Raw genomic sequence first — 23,126 nt, forward strand, 5'->3', positions numbered from 1 at the left:
GAAAGAAAAACCTAACTACATCCACTGCGGCACAATACGGTAAGAAAAAATATAATGTAAGAAGACCCCAGGGATATTTTATAAGCACAGTAAGGGACATCATAATCAATGACCATGGTACCACTCGTACCAGGGAGAGAAGGGGTGCATCTCAATAGGCTGGAGTAGCTCAGTCTCTTTATCTTCAAGCCATGATTTAAAGTTATGCTACCCCTACCAAATATTCTTCTATTTCTTCTTTGTGTTTGTGTGTGTGTGTGTGTGTAGAAGATATGGAGATAAAGCTACTTCAAACAGGCATACAGTTATAACTTGTGCTATACAAATGAGTTACACTTGAGTTGGTCATATTGAGATGCAGCCATGAGGTCAGTGAGACTAAACGAGTATCTCCTGTCAGACAGGCTGAACTGGACTACCCACAGATAAGAACCGCACAACCGGAGTGAGTGAGGGATCTGTTCTGTTTTTCCTTTTAGTTTTTTCCCCTCAAAAAAAACAAAAAAAACAAAACACAAAATAAAATAAAAAATGCAGGGTGATGTAAAGGAATAAAATAAAGGAAAAAAACAACAACACTGCATTTAATTTAGACCAACATTGAGAGTCCAATGTAGCTCAAACATATTTACAACCTCCAAAGAATAAAAGTAAAAACACTTCTATTGATGTCCCAATGCCCCACACACACATTGTCCCTCTTTAGCCCACCCACGTTTTTGATTCAAAATAAAAATTGTGAAAGTGTTATGAAAATATAGGTTAGCCCAACATGGTTGTGTCATGGACTCCACTCTCCTCCTCCCGTTCTTCTTTCTCCTCGTCGTCTCTTTTTTTTTTTTTTTTCTTCAGTAAGGGTGTTGGGTGTTGCTGTTCTGTCCCACTAGCCTGTCCCAACCCTAACCCCCTCCCTGACCCCGGGGCGTGGCATTGAGTCACAGGAAGGCCGTTAAGGTCACAGCTCGTCACGGTCTCGGCTGAGGATGGTGTAGCGTGTCTCGCTGGGTGCCAGCTTCTGGAACGAGCTCTCTGGAGGACTGCTGGCTGCTTCTCCGCCCGTCTCCTCCTGAGAGAAGAAATCGGATTTGAAACAAATGGTCAAATTTTGCCTGAACTCCCCCGAAAAAAAGCGACTCTACTGCCTCCGGTGACTAACCTGTCCAGGCGTGCTGTCCGTGGGGTCGGGCCCGTGGTGGAACTCTCGGTGAAGCTTACCAGAGTGAAGGTCCAAAACAAACTGTTTCAGTTTGCCAGGGACACTAAAAACACAGAAACACATGTTGGACATCAACCATCTTTTATCCAATTTGAGGTTTGTACAGTTGTTCCTAAAAAAACAAAAAAAAATAATCCCTAATACAGCTGAAACAAACCCCACTTATTTAGGAGGCTTGTTACCATAACCTTCAAGGGTTACTCCTAAAGGACTTTCAGGGGGTAAAGAGCTAAAGAGTAAAAGGAAAAATTTAATACGGTGGATCATTTATGCATTCCAACACACAATGTCCGACAATGGAAAAAGAACTGCTTCAACTACAGCGATGATCAGAATTAGACGTTAATATGAGACGCAGCAGCAGCAGAGGACACCAGTCCCTGCGGACATGTCATCAAGCAGCATTAATCCATATCTACGCCGCCCTGTAAAGTCTCCCTATTAACGACAGGTCATGAGCTGCTGTCATGTCACACAGGCAGCGCTGGTCCCGAGTCACCAGTAACCCAGTGTGCACACGCACATATATGTATGTGTGTGTTTATATATATATATATATATATATATAAATAAATGTACACTGTGCTAATGCAATTACAAGCCATGTGCCACATGTAGTGGTGATGTGATGTAATTAGGCTGTGGAGGGCTAGTCAGTCCTCGGGGCTTCTGTCTATCTGATCAGACTCTGATTGGGGACGGAGTGGGGGTGCATAATGGTGGGGGCACAATAAATAAGATTAAATTAGATTAGACTGGATTAGTTTAGCACTTATTGCACGTGCCAAATCATGTCACATTAGCTCCAGTGTCCTGGCCCATTCATAAAGGACAGATTTGAGGAGGTGTGACATTTCTCTGGTGTCGAGCGGACAGAGGATTATGGTGTGTGTGTGTGTGTGTGTGTGTGTAACAAAATTTGTCTTATGAAGAGAAGGTCTCATTATGAAATTAACATTATAACAATACAGGTAAATTTTATATAATTTAGCTGATCAGTATCCAACAGTAATTCCTCAAAACATCCAAAAGAATGCTGGTTATGAAACTGATTGAACACGAGAATGATTCAATTGTAAATTACAAAGTAAAGTCCAGTCGTGGACAGGTTTCATTTGTAGCTGGCCATTTGCTTTTTCTTTCTTTTTTTATTATTGTATGAAACAATAATGAGCCTATATTCCTGTTTGTTAAATCTTGGATATACTTGAACAAAGATGAGGTGATATCGCAAACCAAATTAATTTATTAAAATTAAGACAGTTTTCTTATTTATCAACTTAAAACAAGATTGCCTCATATGGGAAGAGTAACGTCGTACTTACTTGAGGTCTTTGAAGTCGGGGAAGACATACATGTGTCTGAATGAGTCTATGGCGATAACGGGACAGTCAGCTGGCGTTTTTTGGATATGGAGCAGAGGATGGCGGAACTTATCGCAGTCCGCATGAAGGAAGTTTATTGACCCTGAGGGAGGAAAAACCAATAATACCACTTATTGTGAAATATCTAGGAGGGAAGGAATTTACTGACTTGTTGCAATGAATGCACCCTGTTGCAGTACCACGCTCAAATTCAGCAAGCTCTTTAGGAAGAGCCTTTCTTTCACAAATGGCTTTATAAACCCGAGGCAATGGAACTGGCCCGATTCTTGTCAATACAGTATAAAAAGAAAAATGACTTCCCTGACAGATACAAAGTGCACACACTCACCTTTCTCACCGATGAGCTGGCGAGCCACTTCATGCTGGAACTTCTCTAAGCTCTCTGTGTCTTCTTTAAGATGGAACAAGATGAGGAAAGGGATTCCTTCTTCAGTCAGCTCCTGGAAAACACACAGTCAAAAACAGATGGAGTCAGAACCTTTTAAGGCCTCAGCAGTTCCACACAGACTCCACAACAACCCTCCTGTTTTTTGAATGTAAATATATACTTACATCTAGAAGATAAAAACTAAGCAAAAGCAGGTAACAAACCTCTCCATTTTCAAAGGTGATCTCCCTAACCAGAGGCACACACTTGTCCTGGGCCCAGGCGTAGGTCAGGTCAAAGTTGGTGAGGGAGCCGAGGTAAACCATGTCAGGAATGCCCTCGCCCATAGGTTTGTAGACCACATTGTCTCCACTGAAGCGCTCGGACCTAGACACCTCACTAGGACAGTCAATTTAAGGATATAAACATGAAAGGAAGAATAACGCTGAAACCGTGGACCATCGGTGGATCTAGTTGGTGTCTGTGTCTCACCCGAAAGCGGCCAAGAATGTGCAGTCATCTCGAAGGATGTTGGCAACTTTCTGAAATGTTCGATAGTTGTCAGAGTCCTTGTTTTCAAAGAAACCAACGATGTTTCTCTTGCTCCTCTGTTAACCCCCCCACACACAAAAAAAAGTGTGTATAATTAAATGATATTCATTTTTAAAAGGGGAAACTTGCACATTAACAGAAACTTCCACCTACATCCACAGAATTAATCTCCTCCACTGAGGGCAGCTCTTTCACTGGGTCGACCTGCTGCTGGCGGATGAAGTCAGCGATGGCCGTCACTGACCTCTGACCCCTGTACTCCCTCTTCATCATCATCCCATTGCGGAACAGCTTCAGTGTTGGATACTTGGTGATGCGGTAGCGCTGAGCTATGTCCGCTGCGCTCAGGCAGAGGGGGAGAGGAAGTTAAGCAAAGAAAGAAATCAATTGATGAAGAGTGAGAAGAAGAGTAAAAACACATGGGGATGGGTGGATGGGGAGCGGCGCGGCGACGGAGACAGCAGTTAAACCTCAGTCTGAAAACAGTGCCTTCAGTCAGCTCTGAGCTCTGATCTCCCACATGAAAGCAGCCCCCCCACCAAGAGTAAATATTCTCTCTGCACACAGTGTGTGTGTGTGTGTGTGTGTGTGTGTGTGTGTGTGTGTGTGTGTGTGTGTGTGTCAGGTGTCAATCTCCCAGCAGGCGGTCTCTAAGCCTTCGGTCTTCACAGGAAGCAGCAGTTTTGTCATTAGCCTTCAAACAGTTTGCAGGTCATCAATAATTCCCTTTAATTTGCTTTATCTCAAAAGGCTGAGGCCGGTGGTTTATGTGGCTGTGCTTTGGTGTGTCGGGCATCTATGTGTACATATGTGCATCAAGTATAGTAAAAGTATAAGAGCGCGCGTGTGAGTGTGTGCGCGCCTTTTTGTTTCCTGTATACAGAATGATGCCGTTAAGAGTTTGAGGTATTAGATCACCAAAAACACGAACCAGTTGGCTCCATTTTCATAATACAGGTACAAACAAATCATCAGCAAATGTCAGTGTCAGAAAGGAAAATTATAAGTATTACTCACAATGCTGGTCACAGTCGACGCGAGCAAACACCACCTGCTTTGTATCAGGGAACTCCTCCCTCACTATGTTAGATGCCTCCTCAAAAATTGGATGGAGCATTTGACTGAATCTACACCTGTGGGATGATCAGGAAAGTGTTTTCTTTATTCCCACTTTAACTGTAGGAATTTCCTACATTACAACAGAAAGCAGTGCATAAAAACCCTTTACAAATGAATAAGGAAAATGTGGAACTTTAGCAAAACACTGGCATTATAATGAGGTGGTCCAATGACACAGAGAGAAACAACACACTTACCAGTCTGCGTAAAAATTCACTAATGCCACCCCAGCATTATCTGCAAGGAAACAAACAGGGAAGAAATGTAAGCCTCTATGTATTACTTGCTCTAATGAAAGTATGTGCAGCTAGTAAAATTAATTAAGAAACCAAATTAAATGTGAACCCCGTCATTTTTCTGTGACTGATGGAAGAAAACAAAACAAAACAAGAAAGCAGTTAGAGAACAATTTAGCCACAGGAAAATGAAATGCTGCTTAATGAAAAGTGGATGAGCCGAGGAATATCAAACAACGGCCATAACAGTGGCGAGCTGCTTATTTCCAGGTCATCTGAGTATTGTAGCAAACACATCTAGAGATTTTGGGAAAGACGTGACTGTGCGACACTACAAAACGTGTTGACAGTAAGATGACACAAAAAACAAAACACAGATTTAAGATGCAAAACCAACAATCAAGATCTTCCTTTGCTACCAATTTAATAAATAAAGAAATATACTTATTTACTTTATTGTCGACACTTAAATGACTAGAGACTGTTTGAACTTGTGTAGATTTGAGGATGTTATCATCGTTCTCTAAAATATTTTTCCCTTTTATATAATGTTTGCTTTATGACAAATGTGAAGAATAAAGCGTGACGTCTTACTTAGGACGTCGTCAATGTTGTTCGAGTCCAGGCTGACGATTTCTGCCTGTCCGGGAGTAGAGAGGCCCATCACCTACAGACACACATGGAATGGACGGATTAGCAGTTACAACTTAAAACACACATGCCGAGTAAGACCGCTACATCTCCATCTGTGTTATGACTGGGGAAGGACATAGATCAGATTTTATTGATGTGATAGCTCAGTTTGCTTACTGATCAATTATCTGCATGAAAAATAAGCAGAAAAAAGGCTATGAAGTGACTCATGTGTGCAAGAGATCTGCAACCACATCAATAATAAAAAAAATTTATTTATTTTATTGCTCCTATTCTGCCATTGTTTTACTAAGTGTTTTATCCTATTGTGAAGTGTCCTTGGGTGACTTGAAAGGCGCTCATAAATAAAATTTATTATTATTATTATTATTATTATTATTAATAATAATACAGCTTACGATAAAATGTGATTTAAAACAAAAAAATAAAATAAAATAAAAACCACAATGATAATTTTGGAGCTGTTTTCTGTGATCTGGAAGCGCAACTGGAATTGATTTTCAATTCTCATCCTTAATAAGGATGAGTTGAACACTCCTTCCTTAAAACGTAGCACACCACAGTGCTGCTTCACACAATTTTACACCTGAAATCGCCGACAACCAACAGGTTAAATTTAGGGCCACACACAGAAAACCTGGGTCGTTTTGGAGAGCGGTTGAGCCAAGCCAATCAGCTAAAATGTACTTTTGGCTCATGGCTGCCAAAGCAAATATGCATGGCACCATGTTGTTAAGTTCCCAGATGACTAAGTGACAGTGTTTTTTTTATGACCCTGTAGTTGGAGAATTCACAGTAAGGTGTAACGTGTCCATTTGAAAATGAAGGGATGGTTGTGGATTTCAGAACTAAGACTAGAACCATCTCTCCTGTGGCGATAAATGATCAAGACTAATCAGCTTAAATATCTTCTTATAATAAAACACGAAAACAATACAGAGGGGAAGATCAGAGTCAGAATCAGTTTTATTGGCCAATTATGTGTAGACACACAAGGAACTGAGTGCTGGTTACTTCTCTGCTCTCAATGTACGTAACACAATTGCAATAAAATTGCAGGTATGACCTTGAATGACTTTCCTATGATTGCTGAAGAAGAACCAGCCAGTCCTTGATGACCATCCTCCGTCTATGATGTTCAAGGTGCTACCATCTGGCTCCAGATGCGATATGCCAACATGTGGGACAAAAATTAAAAACTCATCTCTCCCAGGTCTCTCTCTCGCCTAGTGTTGGATTTTTAAATCTTTGTGGCATTTTTATGTTGTGTTTATAGTTTATTAATAACTGTGTGTTTGGTGATTTCTGCTGACTGTACAACAAATTGTCTCCAGGTGGAAGTAAAGATAAAAGTAGAGCTTCATGACAGTGGATCCTTTACCAAAAACTTTCCCAGTGTGCCCCAAGAAAACTGAGCGTGAGTGTCATCTTTCCACTGTTTCTTGTTCCTGGGACTGCCCAGAATTCTTCCCTGCAATTCCTGGTACTGAGCTAAATATACAGTGCACACTCCTACTGTTGCCCTGCTTTGTTTGCAGAGCTCTCAAGATTTTTCCACATATGAAATCTGGAAAATGTCAGGTGAATTACGTGAGGATATCATCTGGAGTTGCCCATTCTCACAGGTAGCACATAATATGTACTTCATGTAATTCTCGTCCTTTTTACAGGAAATTTCTCTCCACTCAGTTTATGCTTGTGAGCTGCCCGGAGTAAAGCGCAGAAGACACATTACGACCACTCGTTAGCTGTGAATTACCTGGATTATCATTCTTGGCACAAATCAGCGCAACCAGACATCGCAGAGAGCATGCACTGGGGAGATCACATGTGTCGCTGTTGTGTAATGTCTAGGAAAATGGGAGGTATCAAGTGCAAGCTTCAAAGTGGCCTTGGATTTCTGAGTAAAATATTTATTTTCCCAGGATTTTTTGTTAATTCACTAAGGTTTATATGGAACACAGTATACAGGAAAAGCACTATTTTTCTTTTTTGTCCACACTGTCCAAAATGCACTATAATGGTGGAATGTAGACGTAATAAAGATCTTTGAACATTGAACCATTACACTGAGATGGGTTTTTATTGTGTTTATTTATTTTATACGAGTCGCTTCCGAGATTAAGCCTCAAAACACTCAGCCTTTTTAGGTTTTTTTTATTTATTTATTTATTTTATTTTTATGGTTCAAAGGTGTGAAAATAAGTGTCATAACTTTCTTTCTTTGCCTTGAGCCCTCAAAATATTAGCCAATTCTTAATGTTTTATTCATCACTCAAAGGTGTTCATTGCAAACAATTATTTTGTACGTTTTTGTACAAACATCCTTTTGTCGTCAAATATTTGACAACGCTTAGAAGAAAACACGGGTTGGAACTACAACATGTGCATAACCGGATTACAGCGACATTCCAGGTCTCACATTCTGCAGGGTGCAGAACAGGTGAGACCAGGTTTCTGAGATACAAGTACAATCGAGGTTTCCTATTCACACCCTGCGGGTTTCTAGATTACTTTGTGATAAATGTCAAAGCATTTAAAATGTACAGGAGCACTGACACATGGGAAATTTTACTTTTACTTTGTGGAAAATGGCGAGAGGAACTACAAACACACAGATGCAAATATAAAAGGAAACTGTAGCTAGAATAAACTGTTACTAAATGAGCCTATTTTTAATCATGCAAATGTTACGACAGAAGACAAAACTTTCCTCTTTTACCAATTATTTCATCAAGGCTGTCAGATATTACTCGTGGATCTCCATGCCAGAGCCACTGTAGTCAAAACGTAACATTACAACACACCATCTAGTTATCTGTTGTTATCTTTGCTGACTTAAGATCCTCTTTAAACAGGATACGTGAAGGTCGGCCAGTTCTGAGGAAGTCGACAAACTTGTAAAGAGTGACACAGCTCAAGTGGCCTTAACGTTTGCTCGCACACAAGCCGTCACTGCCTTTTACTTTAAATAAATAATGATTAAAGAAACAAAACAAAACAAACAAAAAAAGACTATCCTACAAAATTAGGGCCGCAAACAACCAATTTCTTCTGTCATTAAATCACATGTTCATCAGGCCTAAATGAAAAAAAAAAATGCTAACACAATATAGTTTTAATTTGATAATTTTAAGTAAGGAAACAATTTCTCACATTTGAGAAGTTATGACGTGCAATTTTTCAGTGTTTAACCTATTTTTGTTAATCGGCCCTTATTTATCACAGCAATTCCGCACACAGAGGCAGGCAGATCAGGTGAGGTACCATCCCTTCACGGACACCATCCATCTTGCTTCATATGTGTTAATTAAATTGATTTTAAACTACTTTAAACAACATGTAAATGTGGCACTGGTCTCACTTTTTGGGGGGGGGGATCGGCCTTGGATGTTTCAGCCATGTCTCAAATAATATTAAGCTAAATACACCTCATGGACAAAAGTGCTGGGCCATACCTCTTAATCAGTCCCATTGCCACAGGTTTATAAAGCTCAGGTGCCTAGTCATGCACGCTTCCTTTAAACATTTGATAAGAGTGGGTTGTTCTAAAGAGATCACTGAAATTTCTTCCCTCCTGGAAATTCCAGATCACTTGTAAATGGTATTATTTCAAAGTGAAAGTGCTTATGAACCAAAGAAACTCAGCTACAACATTGTGCCAAGCTCCAGAGCAATGTCACAGAGTGTGCAAAAGTCACCAGTGTTTTGCTGAATCACTAACTGCAGAGCTCCAGACATCTTCTGGCATCATCATCAGCACAGAAACTAAGCACCATGAGCTTCATGGTACAGGTTTCCATAGCCAAACAGCTCCTGCAGGCTTAATATGATGTAGCCCAGTATTTTTTATATATAAGTGACACAAGTGTTAATGATGTTGACATTTCCTCAACAGGGTCAATAAACTTTCTTCACATGGACTAAAGTAAGTTCCGCCATCCTCTGCTCAGTATCCAGAAAACTCCAGCTGACTGTCCCGTCATGGCCATAGACTCATTCAGACACATTTATGTCTTCCCTGACTTCAAAGACCTCACGCTTTCATTTAAGCTGACCTTGCTTTAAACTGATAAATGTCAAAACTGTGTCTTCATGTCAGTAATTTACTTTGTGACATCATTATGTCATCATCTTTGTTGAAATATATTCCAGATTTTAAAAAATAATAAAAAAAAAAAAATACAGGTTCGTTTTTGACTTTCTTGTGTATGTGACTAGTTTTCCATTACCTATGGCCCACCTCCCTTCCGCCTCCCAAAAGGAATCACTCACTATTAACACCAGTTTCCTTATATTTTATGGAGTTCTACTTAATTATGTTAATTTACCCAATATTTAGCTATATGTCTGGATCATAAAACTCGGCACCTCATCCGTTTGGTCTCCATCTATCTATTGCTTATATGTAACTAAGCTTTCATGCTACCCAGCTGTTTTCCTTTTTAATTCAAATTGTAATGTTTTTATTTATTTGAAATTAGCACAATGAATCCTTTTGTTGACCGATTAAACTACAGCAGCACCAAAGTATCAGCTCACATCATCAAAAACGGTAACGACTTCCTCAAAGAAGGCACCGCACCAGATTGATATTCGATATCACGGTGGTCTGAAGCTCGCACACAAGTTTTAAGTTTTCACTTCAGGGCACACTGCTCTCTGGCTAGTTCCGGGTTGTCAGCCAATGAGAATGAGCCACAACAGAGGAATTCACCAACCGGCGAGCTTCATTCAGAGACACATACAGAAACACGAATAGTCCCACATTAACTTCAGCATCAATACAGGAGCTAATATTAAAGAAGGTCAAACGCAGCAAACCTTCATAAATCTCTTAAATTAACAATGCTAGCAACTAGAAGTTATCTAACTGCTGTCAATGTGTGGTAGCGCCTAATGCTAGCTTGATGCACTCCTACACCTTAACAAAGTTACCTGCACTCAAACTCTAGCTTTTAACGATTATAGCTACTGCAACTCAAACACATACTGTAAATTACAGCTAGTTCTAACAGTGATGTTCAACACTACCGGCTACACTGCAGCCGGATAACTTGACTAGTTTTGAGGGTTGCAGGAGGAAACACAGCCAGAAGGCCTCCTCTGTGAACCTGCTAAACATCTGCAACACTAACAGCGTACATACTGGTCAACTCAGTCACTTCATAAGCCACGTCCCATGCCAGTAGAGGCTCGTCGCTTAGCTAGCAGCTAACTAACCAGCGGCAATTACTTAGCTAAGCTTAGCTATGGAAGCTACCAACAGCCTGCGGTTACCGTGCACAGTCCACGGCTTTCATTTGAATACATACCAGCAGTACAGCCGTGACAAAGCGGACATCCACAGAGGGAGGTAGTGCTAACAGTTTCATTGTATGGTGCATTTATTGGAGGTGGTGGTGTTAAGTCTTCCCAGTATGTCTCGACGCCGCTCTTCTCACTGCAGCAGGAAGCCGACGGCGAACCAATCTCACGGTGACCACGGAAGCGTGAGCGACACTTCCTGGTAGTTGCTAGGCTTTGTGGATACTGTAGTTTTTCTGGTACCTTCAAGCGGCTCACTTGAATGAAGAGAAAACTCAAATTATGGCGAGTTGTTGTTTTACGATACTAACGGGAGTTGTAGTATTTTGTCAACACAGACAGTGGCGATTCAACGGGACGTCTTGGAAGAAAACTTTTCAAAGATTTTCATCCTCGCCGAAAGAAAACCAAACGGTAAATATGACGACGACGAAGAGGAGTGAAGGGAGCACTTTGTTAAAATGCTATGGCACGAGTGTTTTACTGAGCGGATCCATTGCCAAACACAGTTTTTTTCCTCTGGACTTTTTCAGTGCGATTATGAATAACTGATTTCTCTGAACACGATGGAGTTGCATCATTATGCTTGAGTTTTTTGCAATACTCCTTTGTTCACCGTCTAGCTATGTGCTTTATGTTTTCCAGCTAAAACAAACTTGGTTGCACAAATCTTTTTTAAATATTTAGATACCTACTTTGATTCACAACTCTCCAAAACCTCTGCAAATGTTCTCCATAAAGAACAAGAAGGAGGAAAAAAGACCGTTTGTGGTTAATTGCTGGTTTTTAAATCACTGTTTAACAACTCAGAGCTATAACTATTATAAACAATCTGTTACTCTGAGACATGTCTCCCCTGCCTGTAATCAGTACAGTGTTATGCTGGCAGTTATTTGTTTGAACAGGTGGGCTGATCTCAGTATGTGAGCGAGCCTCTTTCTCTGCCCTGGCAGGAGTCAGGATCAGGACAGGTAGGGGACCTGGATGCACATTCACACCCACTGAGGATGCTCTGAACTGGGAAACATCTGCTGAAGTGTCCCCCTTAACGCAGATATGGTAAGACTCCGGTGCACTTAGTGCAGTTAACCAGGTCTAATTTGATGTATAAATCCCTGAAGTTTATTTTTCTATTGGTAATGTCTTTAGTGTCTCAGCTGAACTCCCGGTCTTTAAATCTCTCTCTAGAGTCAAGACCGTGTGTAACAAAGCTAATTGTGTGTGTGTGCAGCAGCAACCTAATTGTTAAGGAGATTAAGCTGGAATGTTGAATTGAATCCCAGCATTAATATTTTATGGGCTAAAGCTGTCCATAGGGGGCTCACAGTGTGCGAGCAACTCGCAGATGGAGTGGGGAGGATTTCTCAGTGATAAAGAGAGGGAGGAGCTCCATATCCTTTGGGTGTCAGTGCACATTTTATGTATATATATGTAGTTATGAGGTATGAAAAATCCTTTGATAAACTGTCTTTACTGTGTTTGCTCATAGATGATTAATAATGTGAATTAAAGTTGGATCAAAGTTTTGAAGAGCAAACAACTTTTACTGTTATTTTAATTTAGCAAAAATATTATATGTTATTTATATAAAATTACTCATTGAGAAGAGGTAATGATGTAAAAGTTGAATATTGGTCAATTAACTAAATACTACTGAACAGAAGGACATAGGAAAAATGAATATATTGTGGAGGTATGTATGGTGGTCCGCCACAATATATAAATAATTTGGGTGTTGCAACTACTTATTTTTGTGAAAAACTTTGCTGTTGAACTTTAATTATGTTTTGCATACAGTCACAAAAAAGAAAGTATACCCTCTCTCATTTCTAGAGTTGTACATATCAGAACATAAAAAAATCATAATCACCACCAGATATGTTAAACTGTCATTATTTATTTAACAAAAACTAAGCCAAAAAGCAGAATCTGTGTGTGGAGAAGTAAGTACACAGTAAGTAAAGTATTGTTTCCATAGGAGTTAAGAGGTTGATTAGCATCCAGGTGCTGCTAATCAAATCCACTTGTTTTACTCATCATCGGTAATGGTGAGCACCTTTATAAAAGCAGATGTTTTGGCGGCTTGCTGGGAAGGCTTATAAAGCCATTTCAAAACATTTTCAAGTTCCTCATTCTACCATGAGGAAGATTATTCACAAGTGGAAAGCATTCAAGGTAGTTGCCAATCTTTCCAGGATTGGACGTCCCAGGAAATTCACCCAAGGTCAGACTGTGCAATGCTCAATGAAACTGCAAAAGACCCAAGAGGTGCATCTGAGAATCTCCAGGCCTCAGTTTGCATGTTAAATGTTAACGTTCATGACAGAAAGACTGAAGAAAAAACTGAGCTACTACACAGCTTAGGTTTACAAAGCTGCATCTGAACAGACCACAAGACTTCTGGAACAATGTGCTTGACATACAGCAAGACCAAAGTGGAGATGTTTGACCATAATGTACAATGAAAACCAAATACAGCACATCAGCACAAACACCTCATACCAACTGTCAAGCTCGGTGGTGAAAAGGTGATGATTTGGTTTTGTTTTGCAGCCACAGGACCTGGGGACTTTGCACTCATTGAGTTGACCGTGAACTCCTCTGTATATAGGCCATCCTTTTGACAAAACTGGGTCATGCAACAGAAAATTAATCCCAATCACACCGAATCTACAACAGAATGACTGAAAAGAAAAAGAATGAGGTGTTGCAATAACCAAGTTTAAGTCCAGGCTTCAGCCTGATTCAAATGCTGTGATGAGATATTAAATGAGCTGTACATAAACAAATGCCTACGAACCTCAATGAACTGAAGCAACACTGTAAAGAAGAGTAGGTCGAAATTCATCGACAACGATGTGAGAGACAGATGAAGTCACACAGAAAATGACTGCTTCAGGTTGGTTTTAACGGGGGTTCAGTAAGCTATTGAATGACTGTGTGTACTTCACACATTGCTTCTGTGTTTTGGCTTAGTTTTTGTTAAATAATGTCATGGTGTCATGTGCTGTTGTTCATCTCAGCTTGCTGTGATGTTGTGAGGCATGGAAAATAAGGGTACGAGATGACTAATAACATACAGCGTGTCAGGGTGTTTCCAGGCTCAAAGTGGGAATGCTCCACATTGTCTTAACAGAAGTCTGCATTTCTTAAAAATATATATATGTATATATATAGCTTTGTAAATGATCTCACCGTTTTTTCCTCTTTTTAAAAAAAAAAAAAAGGTTCAATCTTAAGTATTTTTATAACAGTTCTGGTGAATGTCCTTTGGTGGAAAGACCTAACCCTCATTTTCTGGGTGCCAAAATTTTTTACATGCAGGGAAACCCCAGTGAACATGTTAACCCTTTTCAGCGTCCTCATCTGACAATGTAATTTGTCGTCACACTAGCTGCAGAGTAATGCAGCACACTCTCACACCGATCTGATTTCCTCTGTCCATCTGCTTTCTGTTTTGCCCTCGCCTCCCTTTTCTGCTTTCTCCATCTTTTTTCCATTTCGCATTGCTCCCATTGATTTTTTTGTTTGTTTTTCCAGCTGATTATGTCCCTCTACTCTGATTCGCCGGTGGGCACATTGCTCTCTGCACTTTAATTGGACATTTAATTAGATCACAGTTTTAGTCCAATTAGACTCAGAGGTGTGGGGAAAAGAGGATGGTGGGGAGAAGAGGAAAAAGTCCCCAAGCTGGTGTCTCTGCCCTCCCTACACTGCCTTCTCATTCTCTCCTCTATCTTTTTTCTTCATCTCTCTATTTCTGTCTGCCTTGCTGTCTCTCTGCCCTCCCTCCTGAGGGTGGCTCATTAGTGATATAATGGGATGACACAAAACACACAGCTCCTCTAACTCTCAGAGTGTCTCAAGCAGTGGCTGAACTACAGAGACAAGGTTATGGGGACTCTGCTGGTAGTGTTAGAGAACTTGTCTGTTGTTGTTTTTTTTGTTATTGTTGTTGTTTCATCCCTTCTTCTTCTTCTTCTTCTTCTCTTTGAAGCTAAAAAGAGGCTAAGTGAAAATGTTGACAGTCTGCCACTCAAGACAGAATTGATCAGCCCACAAATGTGCACACACACACACACACACACACAACAAACCAATCACAAGCTGGGCAGAACCCTATCGACTTAGTGTGATATCACAACACCTAATGACACTAAGATAAGCTTCACTAGCAGCAGTCAAATTCAGGGCTGCACCAGTTCCCGCCCTCTTTCTCCCCCTTTTGTTGTCGTAGTCTTTGCACGGAGCATAACAACACTGTTTCCCAGTGGATGAAAACACATGGGCGAATGTAAACACGCACAAAAATACACCCTGATGTATGCAGATATGCACGCACTTAGGCTCAGGTGTAAGTTCTCAGAGGGCACAAGCCAATCTCTGTGTCCCTTAAGCAGTTGTGCGCACACACACACACACATTCTGTGCTTTCTGAGTATCTCAGGAGGAAGATAGAGAGCCAGGCTCTAATGTGCCTCTGCCCACACACACGCCTTTCCATCCTACACTTCATATCTGCATCACTAATCTCTATACATATACCATATGTGTGTGTGTGTGTGTGTGTGTGTGTATCGGTGGTGTGTGTCTGAGTGAACGGCAGTCAGGCAGGGGTGTTTTAGCCACAGGCGTCACTACCTGACCCCCGTGGCTGTGAGATTGACAGCTGTGGTCCCACCTAATTGCATTACTCTCCCAGGTGATTGGCTCACACCCTAGGGGCTCATTTGTCAGGATGCACTGTGGTAATGATGTAAATTAGCAGATCTATGTGTCACTCAGCCTGCTTCCCTCCTGCTGATTGGCCCCGCTGTGCCCAAGGGCTCGGCCCCCAGCTGAGGGAGCCAGCTCATTGGTCCTTAGGGAAACAGGAAGTCCCCAAGAAATAGGGCTTTACAGATTGGGGATCCTTAAGGGCTGATATTATCCTTCCTCCAACATCTATACCTGTCAGTCAAAAAAAATCGAGGAACCGACCCCTGAAGCTTCTCTCTTCTATCAGATACATGCATGTAGGAACCCATAATAACCCCGTGATGGCTAAGAAGCTAAGGGCTCTCTGCTCTAACTGTATAAACGGTAATAAAAATGTTTGCGTGTGTGTGTGCGTGCTCTAGAAATGAAATAAAGGCCACAGGCTCAGGCTCTGTCCCCCATTGCTAACCCAGCATGCCCTAGTCATGTCGCCTATCAAAAGCAGACACCTTCACAGTGACAGACAAGTAGAGAAGCACACACACACACTTTTTTACCTGTTTGTCTCAACGGCATCAATTGAAGCGTTACTTTCAGTGAGTGTGTGTCTGTCAGGAGGCAGCAGCGCGTATGTTTGCAGCACTCCTGTCGTGTTTCTGAAAGGTTTCGTCGGAGTGTCTAGATTCTTTGTTAAAATCTCTGCAGTTATATGAGGCAGAATATGAATAAAGACTAAATAATGTCAGCATCAGCATGAATCAATACTCATACAGATGCACAATCACTTGGTCTGGACCTCAGTCCATGATCAATGGTTTACTCTGAGTTATTGTCTTCATATTAACAAGCGGAGTGCTCCCTGAGGAACGCGTATGAATGGCTAAATGAGACCACTCCAAACCTCTCAACAGGACCTTGTGTTGTGTTTACACCCTCCTTTGTCTAGTTTCAGACGCTGCATTGCAAAAGCCTTTTTAGCCAAATTTGGATGCACTGTAGGTGTTTCCAAAACACTCAGGTCCTCATAAAACTCTAATTGCCCACTCTTGGTGATATGAATGGCCCTCGCATAGATTCAGATATTGACTCGTGTCCCTCATGTTGCTGTTTGGCCAAATTATAACTTTTGTTTATTTATTTATTTATTTTCCTGCATCTAATATTATTCATAAATCAATTCATATTTTAGTCTGACTGCTGGGGGCTTTCAAATAGACTTGAGAAGTGTAGAAAAGGATAAAAATTAATGGATAGAAGGAAAGAAGTTTGGCTTGAGTGCACGACTTAAAGGAGGTCTTGTGATCATCTCTTTTTTTTGTATAAAAGAAATCATAATAATAAAATTGTATTACTTGTTTGTGCAGCTCTGGAATATCTGCTGTTTGTGCGTGCATTAAGTTAAATATTTGCAGACTCTGTGAGTGTCTGAGTGAGCATTTCCATCTGCATTACTGACTGGGGTAATGACTTTAAATTAGAGACGTTTGTGGTTGATTTTGGCAAAGCTCGTGTATAAACTCTCTCTCACGGAAAATCACTTCCCATGACATGGCACATGTGCCAAACACACACGCTGACACACTAACACACACCTTCAAGGTGCCGCTCCCCCACTACTACCACCACCACCCGCTTGATCTCACACATAGCCTTACCTCGCAGTAAATGTTGTAACGAACTTGTATTAAGTCTCTGCCACTACTTGGCAGTGCGTGAGAAAGCAGGAGCATGATGGGTAATTGCCGTGCTGCACGCAGTGTCTACGGGAGCTCTCTTTACGAGGTAACTAGGGGGAGGAAGAGGGGGATGAGAAACGATGGATGGAAGACACCGCAGTGTTCCCTCACCTCCCCGACCAAAAGTTTAGAAGTGTTTTTAAAGCTGCGAATGCTTAACACTTATCAGTAACTCCCCTCTGCTGTATCGGCATGAAGTCTCTTTAGATGGTCAGTTTTGGGTAGCATCAGATCTGGGAGTTAATGAAAACGTCTCGGAGAAAACTCTGATTGTGGCATCAGTTTGTACCTCCAGCATTTATGTCTTTAAGGGCAATAATTGATTTCTGTGCTGCGCTCCGCAGGGCTTGTCCCACATCTCCAAACCGAACACACAAACTCACACATGCATGCGCGCTCACACACACACACAGATATAAACACGGCAAGGCATGCTGCAGTATTAATGAGACATGAATAAGACATGAAGAGAGACCCCCCTCTTACACGCTCACACAGGGTCTCCCCCTCCCCAGCTGCTTCCTGTCTGCACGTTACCCAGCTTTCACTGCGCTCTGGTTAAGTGGGGCCAGGAAGAGATTTAACCCCCTCAGCGGGAGCACACACACACACACACACACACACACACACACACACACACACACACACACACACACACACACTCGCAGTCCCTACTGCCAGCTCACATTAGCTCCCTGATTTTGTTATCGGCTGTACGCATTTTGCTGTACGATCGACTGCTTGTGGAGCTTCAGGTGTTTATTATCTGCCCGCAAGACGATCCGTGTGTAACATAGTAATGGCCTCCTGAATGGCTCAATCACTGTTTGCTTAGTATACAGAAAAACTGTGTCTATATTCTCTGATCTCGAGAAACGCAGTTTTATTTAGAATATATTTATTTGTCACACAATATGATATTATACTGAACATGAAGCACTTAATTGTGAGTGTGTCCAGTAATGAGGGTGTGCTTTGAGTCAAGTGAATGCAAAGGAAACTGTCTAGACTCAGTTTAATGTCACTTTGTTAAACTGTGTGTGTGTATATGTGTTGCTGCAGCTCCAGTTGTGACCTTCCATCTGTTTGTGTTGCAGGCCTCAGCGACGTCCAGCCCGGGACCTGCCTCTCTGGGCTCGCAGGTTCATGCAGCAGCTGTCAACGGAGACAGAAGCGCTCTCCTCAAACTCATCACCGGTAAGCAGCACATCTTAGGTTCATGAAGTCACACGAGTCATGGCATGTGGCATAAATTAGAAATGTGCAGTAAAAGAATATAAGAGGGCAAATATGAGGATGCAGGTTATGAGTGCTAAAGTGCTTCCTTGTGACTCTTAGCAGCTCCAAATAAATAGTTTTTTCTCTTTAAGTACAAGAACTTACAAGAATGAATTCTGTGGATTTTCACCAAAATCGTGGTCTCTATTGGGGTCTTAACCTCTGACTTAAACCTTCTGTTGTGCTTCATGTGTGTCCACATGTAGCAGAGCCCTTGCTGAAGGACCGTGAGGACCAGTTCGGCCGGACCCCTTTGATGTACTGCGTGCTGGCTGACCGTCTGGACTGCGCAGAGATTCTGCTGAAAGCCGGAGCATCGGTCAACAAGACCGACCTCAGCCAGCGAACCGCTTTGCACCTTGCTGCACAGAAGGTACGGGCATTCGCAGATGTGCAGGTGAACACTGGAGCACACACATAAAGCACACTAATGTCATCAGTTACGTATGTCGGCCCTTTTTATGTCATTATCCTGACAAAATTCATTCGCAAAGGCCATAATTGGATAGATTTATTAAAGTGAAATGAATATGAACCCAAGGTGTGATCTCATAGAAGTTAAATAACAGAGAAATTTTGACAGTCTGTCAGCTCCAATGGGAAGCCAGTGCCCCCTAGTGGCTGTAATTATGGCCTTAGGGCAGGGGTGCCCAATCCCGGTCCTCGAGAGCTACTATCCTGCAGCTTTTAGATGCATCCCTACTCCAACACAGCTGAATCAAATGGTTTGATCTCTTCAGCATGCCATCATGTTTGGCAAAGGCCTGATAACAAGCCATTCATTTGATTCAGGTGTGTGGGAACAAGGATGCATCTAAAAGCTGCAGGACGGTAGCTCTCGAGGACCGGGATTGGGCACCCCTGCCTTAGGGCTTATTGAAGATAATATGACCTGATTTATGGGCCTCAGACACAAGCAGTGTAGCTATGAGCTTCCTATGCACATGCTTGTACATGAAGAATTATTCTGCATGGAGTATTTCTGCTGTTTCACAGCATTTTAGACACACAAACGTGTGAAAGAGGAGGGGCTTGATGTTCTTTTGAGTTCAATCTACACACTTAGGGACAATGAAGACAAAGAGTTAATGACAAAACCTCCAGAGTGATGAGAACAACGGGGATGTGGTGCTAATAATATCTCTTTACCTCTCTGTTATTTATTGGCAGCTTCTTTTATTAGAGTGTACTGATACAGGATCATCATATCACTGAAGGGAGAGGGAAGGTAATAGGTTACTAGGATCTGTCTCGTAGATGGGGAGTGTGTGTATGTTGGGGGATGCTAGTGATGGGAAGCCCTGTCTCTTTGACATCTGATCAATAAGTGGCTGAGACAGCGAGAGAGGCAAGGGATTACTGATCTAATTGGACTGAGAATAGGAGGACAGGAACACACACACACTCTCTTAGAGTCTAGATGCATGCTCACACACGAGATAGATCTGTCAGTCTGTGGCTTTGTGGTCACAGAACGATACTAAACACCCTCACACATGTTCACCCTCGCACTGCTGCTGTGTGGCCACTGTTGCACCCAGTGGCCTGCTGGTGAAAGACCAAAAAAGTGAGTATAAAGATGATGACGATGATGAGGAGGGGATGGCAGGCAGAGTGCTGCTGTTTACTGTTTAACGGCTCATCACACACACTGAGGAGTGACGCAGGAGGAGGGAACGAAGATGGATGACCTGTGGATTGAACCAGACGCGGCTAAAAGCCCGGGGAGTGTGTGTGTGTGTGTGTGGGAGTGTGTGTGTCATTGTTGCTGGTTCATGACTAATGTTGAGGAGAATTGGCGATTTCTGAGCTTCTTATCAGCACAGTTTGTCCCTCTTGGTTGCTGCAGGGGAACGTGCGTTTCCTGAAGCTGCTGCTGTCCAGGCGTGCTAACTGGCTGCAGAAAGATTTAGAGGAAATGACCCCACTCCACCTGGCCACCAGACACCCCTCACCTAAAGCGCTCGCCCTGCTCCTCAAACATATTGGACCTGGAGAGGTTGACACACAGGACAAGAATAAGGTAGTGGAGTAGAGTGCGTAAATATCCATCTGTCTTTATAACTGTTCTCAGTCACAAAACAGCCAGCCAGGGCGTCAAGCCATTAACCTTCAAACAGACTCACTCAAAGCCATTTGGTAGATGCAGCGGCGGTTTTAAGTCATACACACATTAAGTCATACATACATAAACACGTTCAGTGAAAAGCTTAACAAGCTGTAGCTTTGTCCTGTGTTCTTGCTGATAAAACCACAAACACACAGTGTTCTCTGTCTGCTCAACCTGATGTGTATCTGACATCAGTAGTTAGTTTTGTAATAATCCAATATGCATCATCGTGTCAGATGACAGTGGTTTCAGCAAATCTCAGAATAGCTCAGTTGTCGGCATCTAGGTTTAAATCTCAGCTCACTGGTGGATCTTCAATATGAGCTTTGTGTAGCACGTTCCCTCATATTTCCTGGCTGTATCATAGTGTAGTGATTTTTTTTTTGAAGTGGAAACCTCAAACCCAGTCTTACGACTGCCCATTTTAATTTTAGCACCATTGACAAATCTTTGTGTCATCTTTTATCGTCATTCTGTCGACAGCAAACTGCTCTTCACTGGTCGGCTTTTTATAACCGACCAGAACACGTTCGCCTTCTGATCAAGCACGACTCCAACATCGGCATCCCAGACAGTGAAGGCAAGATCCCCCTGCACTGGGCTGCACACAGTCAGGAGCCCAGTGCCACAGAAACTGTCCGCTGTATACTGGTACACGCCATATCCACACACACGATCACAAATTCATTTGTCTTCATTTCCCATCCTCACACATCAAACCTGCATGTTTGCATCTTTTCTTGTTACTGTCTGTGTTTGTGTAAAGGAAGCAGCACCCACTGAGTCCCTGCTGAACTGGCAGGACTATGAGGGTCGGACGCCCCTTCACTTTGCCGTTGCTGATGGCAACGAGGCAGTAGTGGAGGTGCTGACGTCTTATGAGGGCTGTAATGTAACAGCTTATGATAACCTCTTCAGAACACCGCTGCACTGGGCTGCTTTGCTGGGTGAGTTGACACACATCTTATATGCAGTTTATTATTACAAGAACCTGCAAGAATTTCAGGCTTTTTAGAAATTATATCCTTAAAAGCTAAACTACCAGTCGAATTTAGAATCCACATTTTTTCCTTTCTAGCAGCTTAGGTTTCAGTCTCTCAGCCACTTTGGTGATGGGCAGGTTTGCAAATGAGGTTAGGCAGAAGTGTCCATTTACTCCATTTCAGTGTTTGCAGATGACACTGTAGTGAGAACAGGGAGCAGGTGAAAAATAGGTAAAAGGGTGGAGGTATGCTCTGGAGAGAAGAGGAATGAAAGATGCTTGAAGCGAGACAGAATACATGTGTGTGAATGAGAGGGAGACAGGTGGAAAGGTAAAGATACAGGAGTAGAGGTAGTGGAGATGGATGAGGTGAAATACCTGGGGTCAATCCGAATCCAAAGCAAAAGACAGTGCACAAGAGAGGTAAAGAAGAGTGTAGGGATAGGGTGGAGTGGGTGTTATGAGTATGAGGGGTGATTTTTGACAGAAGGACAGCAACAAGAGTGCAGATGGTAGTGAGACCTGCAATGATGTATGGTTTGGAGATGGTGGCACTGACACAAAGCCGAGCTGCAGGTGGCAGAATTTAAGATTTTCATTGGGAGTTGCAAGGATGGACAAGATTAGAAATGAGAACATCAGAGGGACAGCTGGGGTCACATGTTTAGGAGACAAAGTTAGAGAGGCAAGGCTAAGATGATTTGGACATATGCAGTGGAGGGATAGTCGGTATACTGGACAGAGGTTGTTGACGCTGGAGCTCACAGACAGGAGGAAGAGGAGGAAGTACTCATAGGAGGTCCATGGATGTAGGAAAGGTAGGACCTGTAGAGGGTTGGTGTGACAGAGACATGGTCAGATTTCATGACTACTAGTGAGAGCAGCCAAAAGAAGAAGAATGGATCAGATAAAATGGCATTAAAATGTGTGGTGTGAAGGCAACACCCTGACTTTTTCTCTGGTTCCTCCAGCAGTTCTATTTATTTAGTCCTATTGTGTGAACACTTCCAGTTATCTTACACTTTCACTCAAAAGTTTGAAGTGCTTTTTAGATCAGAAATGTTATAAGTGACCATCAAAGATTAATACTGTCATTAATCATAAGTCATTTTTAACTGAATGTCTGTGGAAGGAATACAGACGCACATTTCAGCAACCACCCTGTTCCAGTGAGACTTGAATCGATTAAGTTAACACAGCAGATAGCAAATGTGCTGTTTTTAAAAAAAGGAAAAAATGTGCCTATTTGGGCGTGTGGCAAATCATCCTAAATGGGTTTGATCATAGTCACACAGAAAATAAAATAAAATTCCTTCAGAAACTTCACAATATACAAGTTCTGAGAAACTGAGTCTTGTACTTAAAAACCAGTTAAAGCAAACAAACAAATGATTTCATAGAAAAGTGGGAACTACTCAGTAGTCTCAAAAGTGTGCAAAATTGGCTTTAACCAGAACAGAAAGAGAAGTGGGAGGCCGAGGTGCAA

At 42.0% G+C, this 23,126-nt stretch overlaps 2 protein-coding genes across 3 annotated transcripts in view; one reads left to right on the forward strand and one right to left on the reverse strand.

Moving 5' to 3' along the window:
- Nucleotides 1-466: 466 nt before the first annotated feature.
- Nucleotides 467-11,002, reverse strand: erp44 (endoplasmic reticulum protein 44). Its single transcript, XM_085422866.1, has 11 exons — nucleotides 10,845-11,002; nucleotides 5,470-5,542; nucleotides 4,837-4,876; nucleotides 4,538-4,653; nucleotides 3,674-3,858; nucleotides 3,461-3,576; nucleotides 3,193-3,367; nucleotides 2,930-3,041; nucleotides 2,542-2,683; nucleotides 1,157-1,259; nucleotides 467-1,066 (listed from the first exon to the last, which is right to left on the reverse strand). Exons 1-11 carry the CDS (start codon nucleotides 10,914-10,916, stop codon nucleotides 956-958), a joined length of 1,245 nt encoding a protein of 414 aa, XP_085278992.1. The 5' UTR covers nucleotides 10,917-11,002; the 3' UTR covers nucleotides 467-955.
- Nucleotides 11,003-11,101: 99 nt separating this feature from the next.
- Nucleotides 11,102-23,126, forward strand: part of invs (inversin) — a 38,108-nt gene continuing 26,083 nt past the window's right edge. The window contains exons 1-7 of one of the 2 annotated variants that reach the window (XM_085422861.1): nucleotides 11,102-11,250; nucleotides 11,790-11,895; nucleotides 18,368-18,467; nucleotides 18,755-18,921; nucleotides 20,398-20,571; nucleotides 21,142-21,309; nucleotides 21,425-21,605. In XM_085422861.1, coding sequence (XP_085278987.1) covers nucleotides 11,893-11,895; nucleotides 18,368-18,467; nucleotides 18,755-18,921; nucleotides 20,398-20,571; nucleotides 21,142-21,309; nucleotides 21,425-21,605 — 793 coding nt within the window. In that variant the 5' untranslated portion in view covers nucleotides 11,102-11,250; nucleotides 11,790-11,892. The remainder of the gene's footprint in view (nucleotides 11,251-11,789; nucleotides 11,896-18,367; nucleotides 18,468-18,754; nucleotides 18,922-20,397; nucleotides 20,572-21,141; nucleotides 21,310-21,424; nucleotides 21,606-23,126) is intronic. The other variant, XM_085422862.1, reaches the window with a different exon arrangement.

This window comes from Rhamphochromis longiceps, linkage group LG11, assembly GCF_057381845.1.
Source record: "Rhamphochromis longiceps isolate RC_006_pf linkage group LG11, R_longiceps_female_GT1.1, whole genome shotgun sequence".
NCBI lineage: Eukaryota > Metazoa > Chordata > Actinopteri > Cichliformes > Cichlidae > Rhamphochromis > Rhamphochromis longiceps.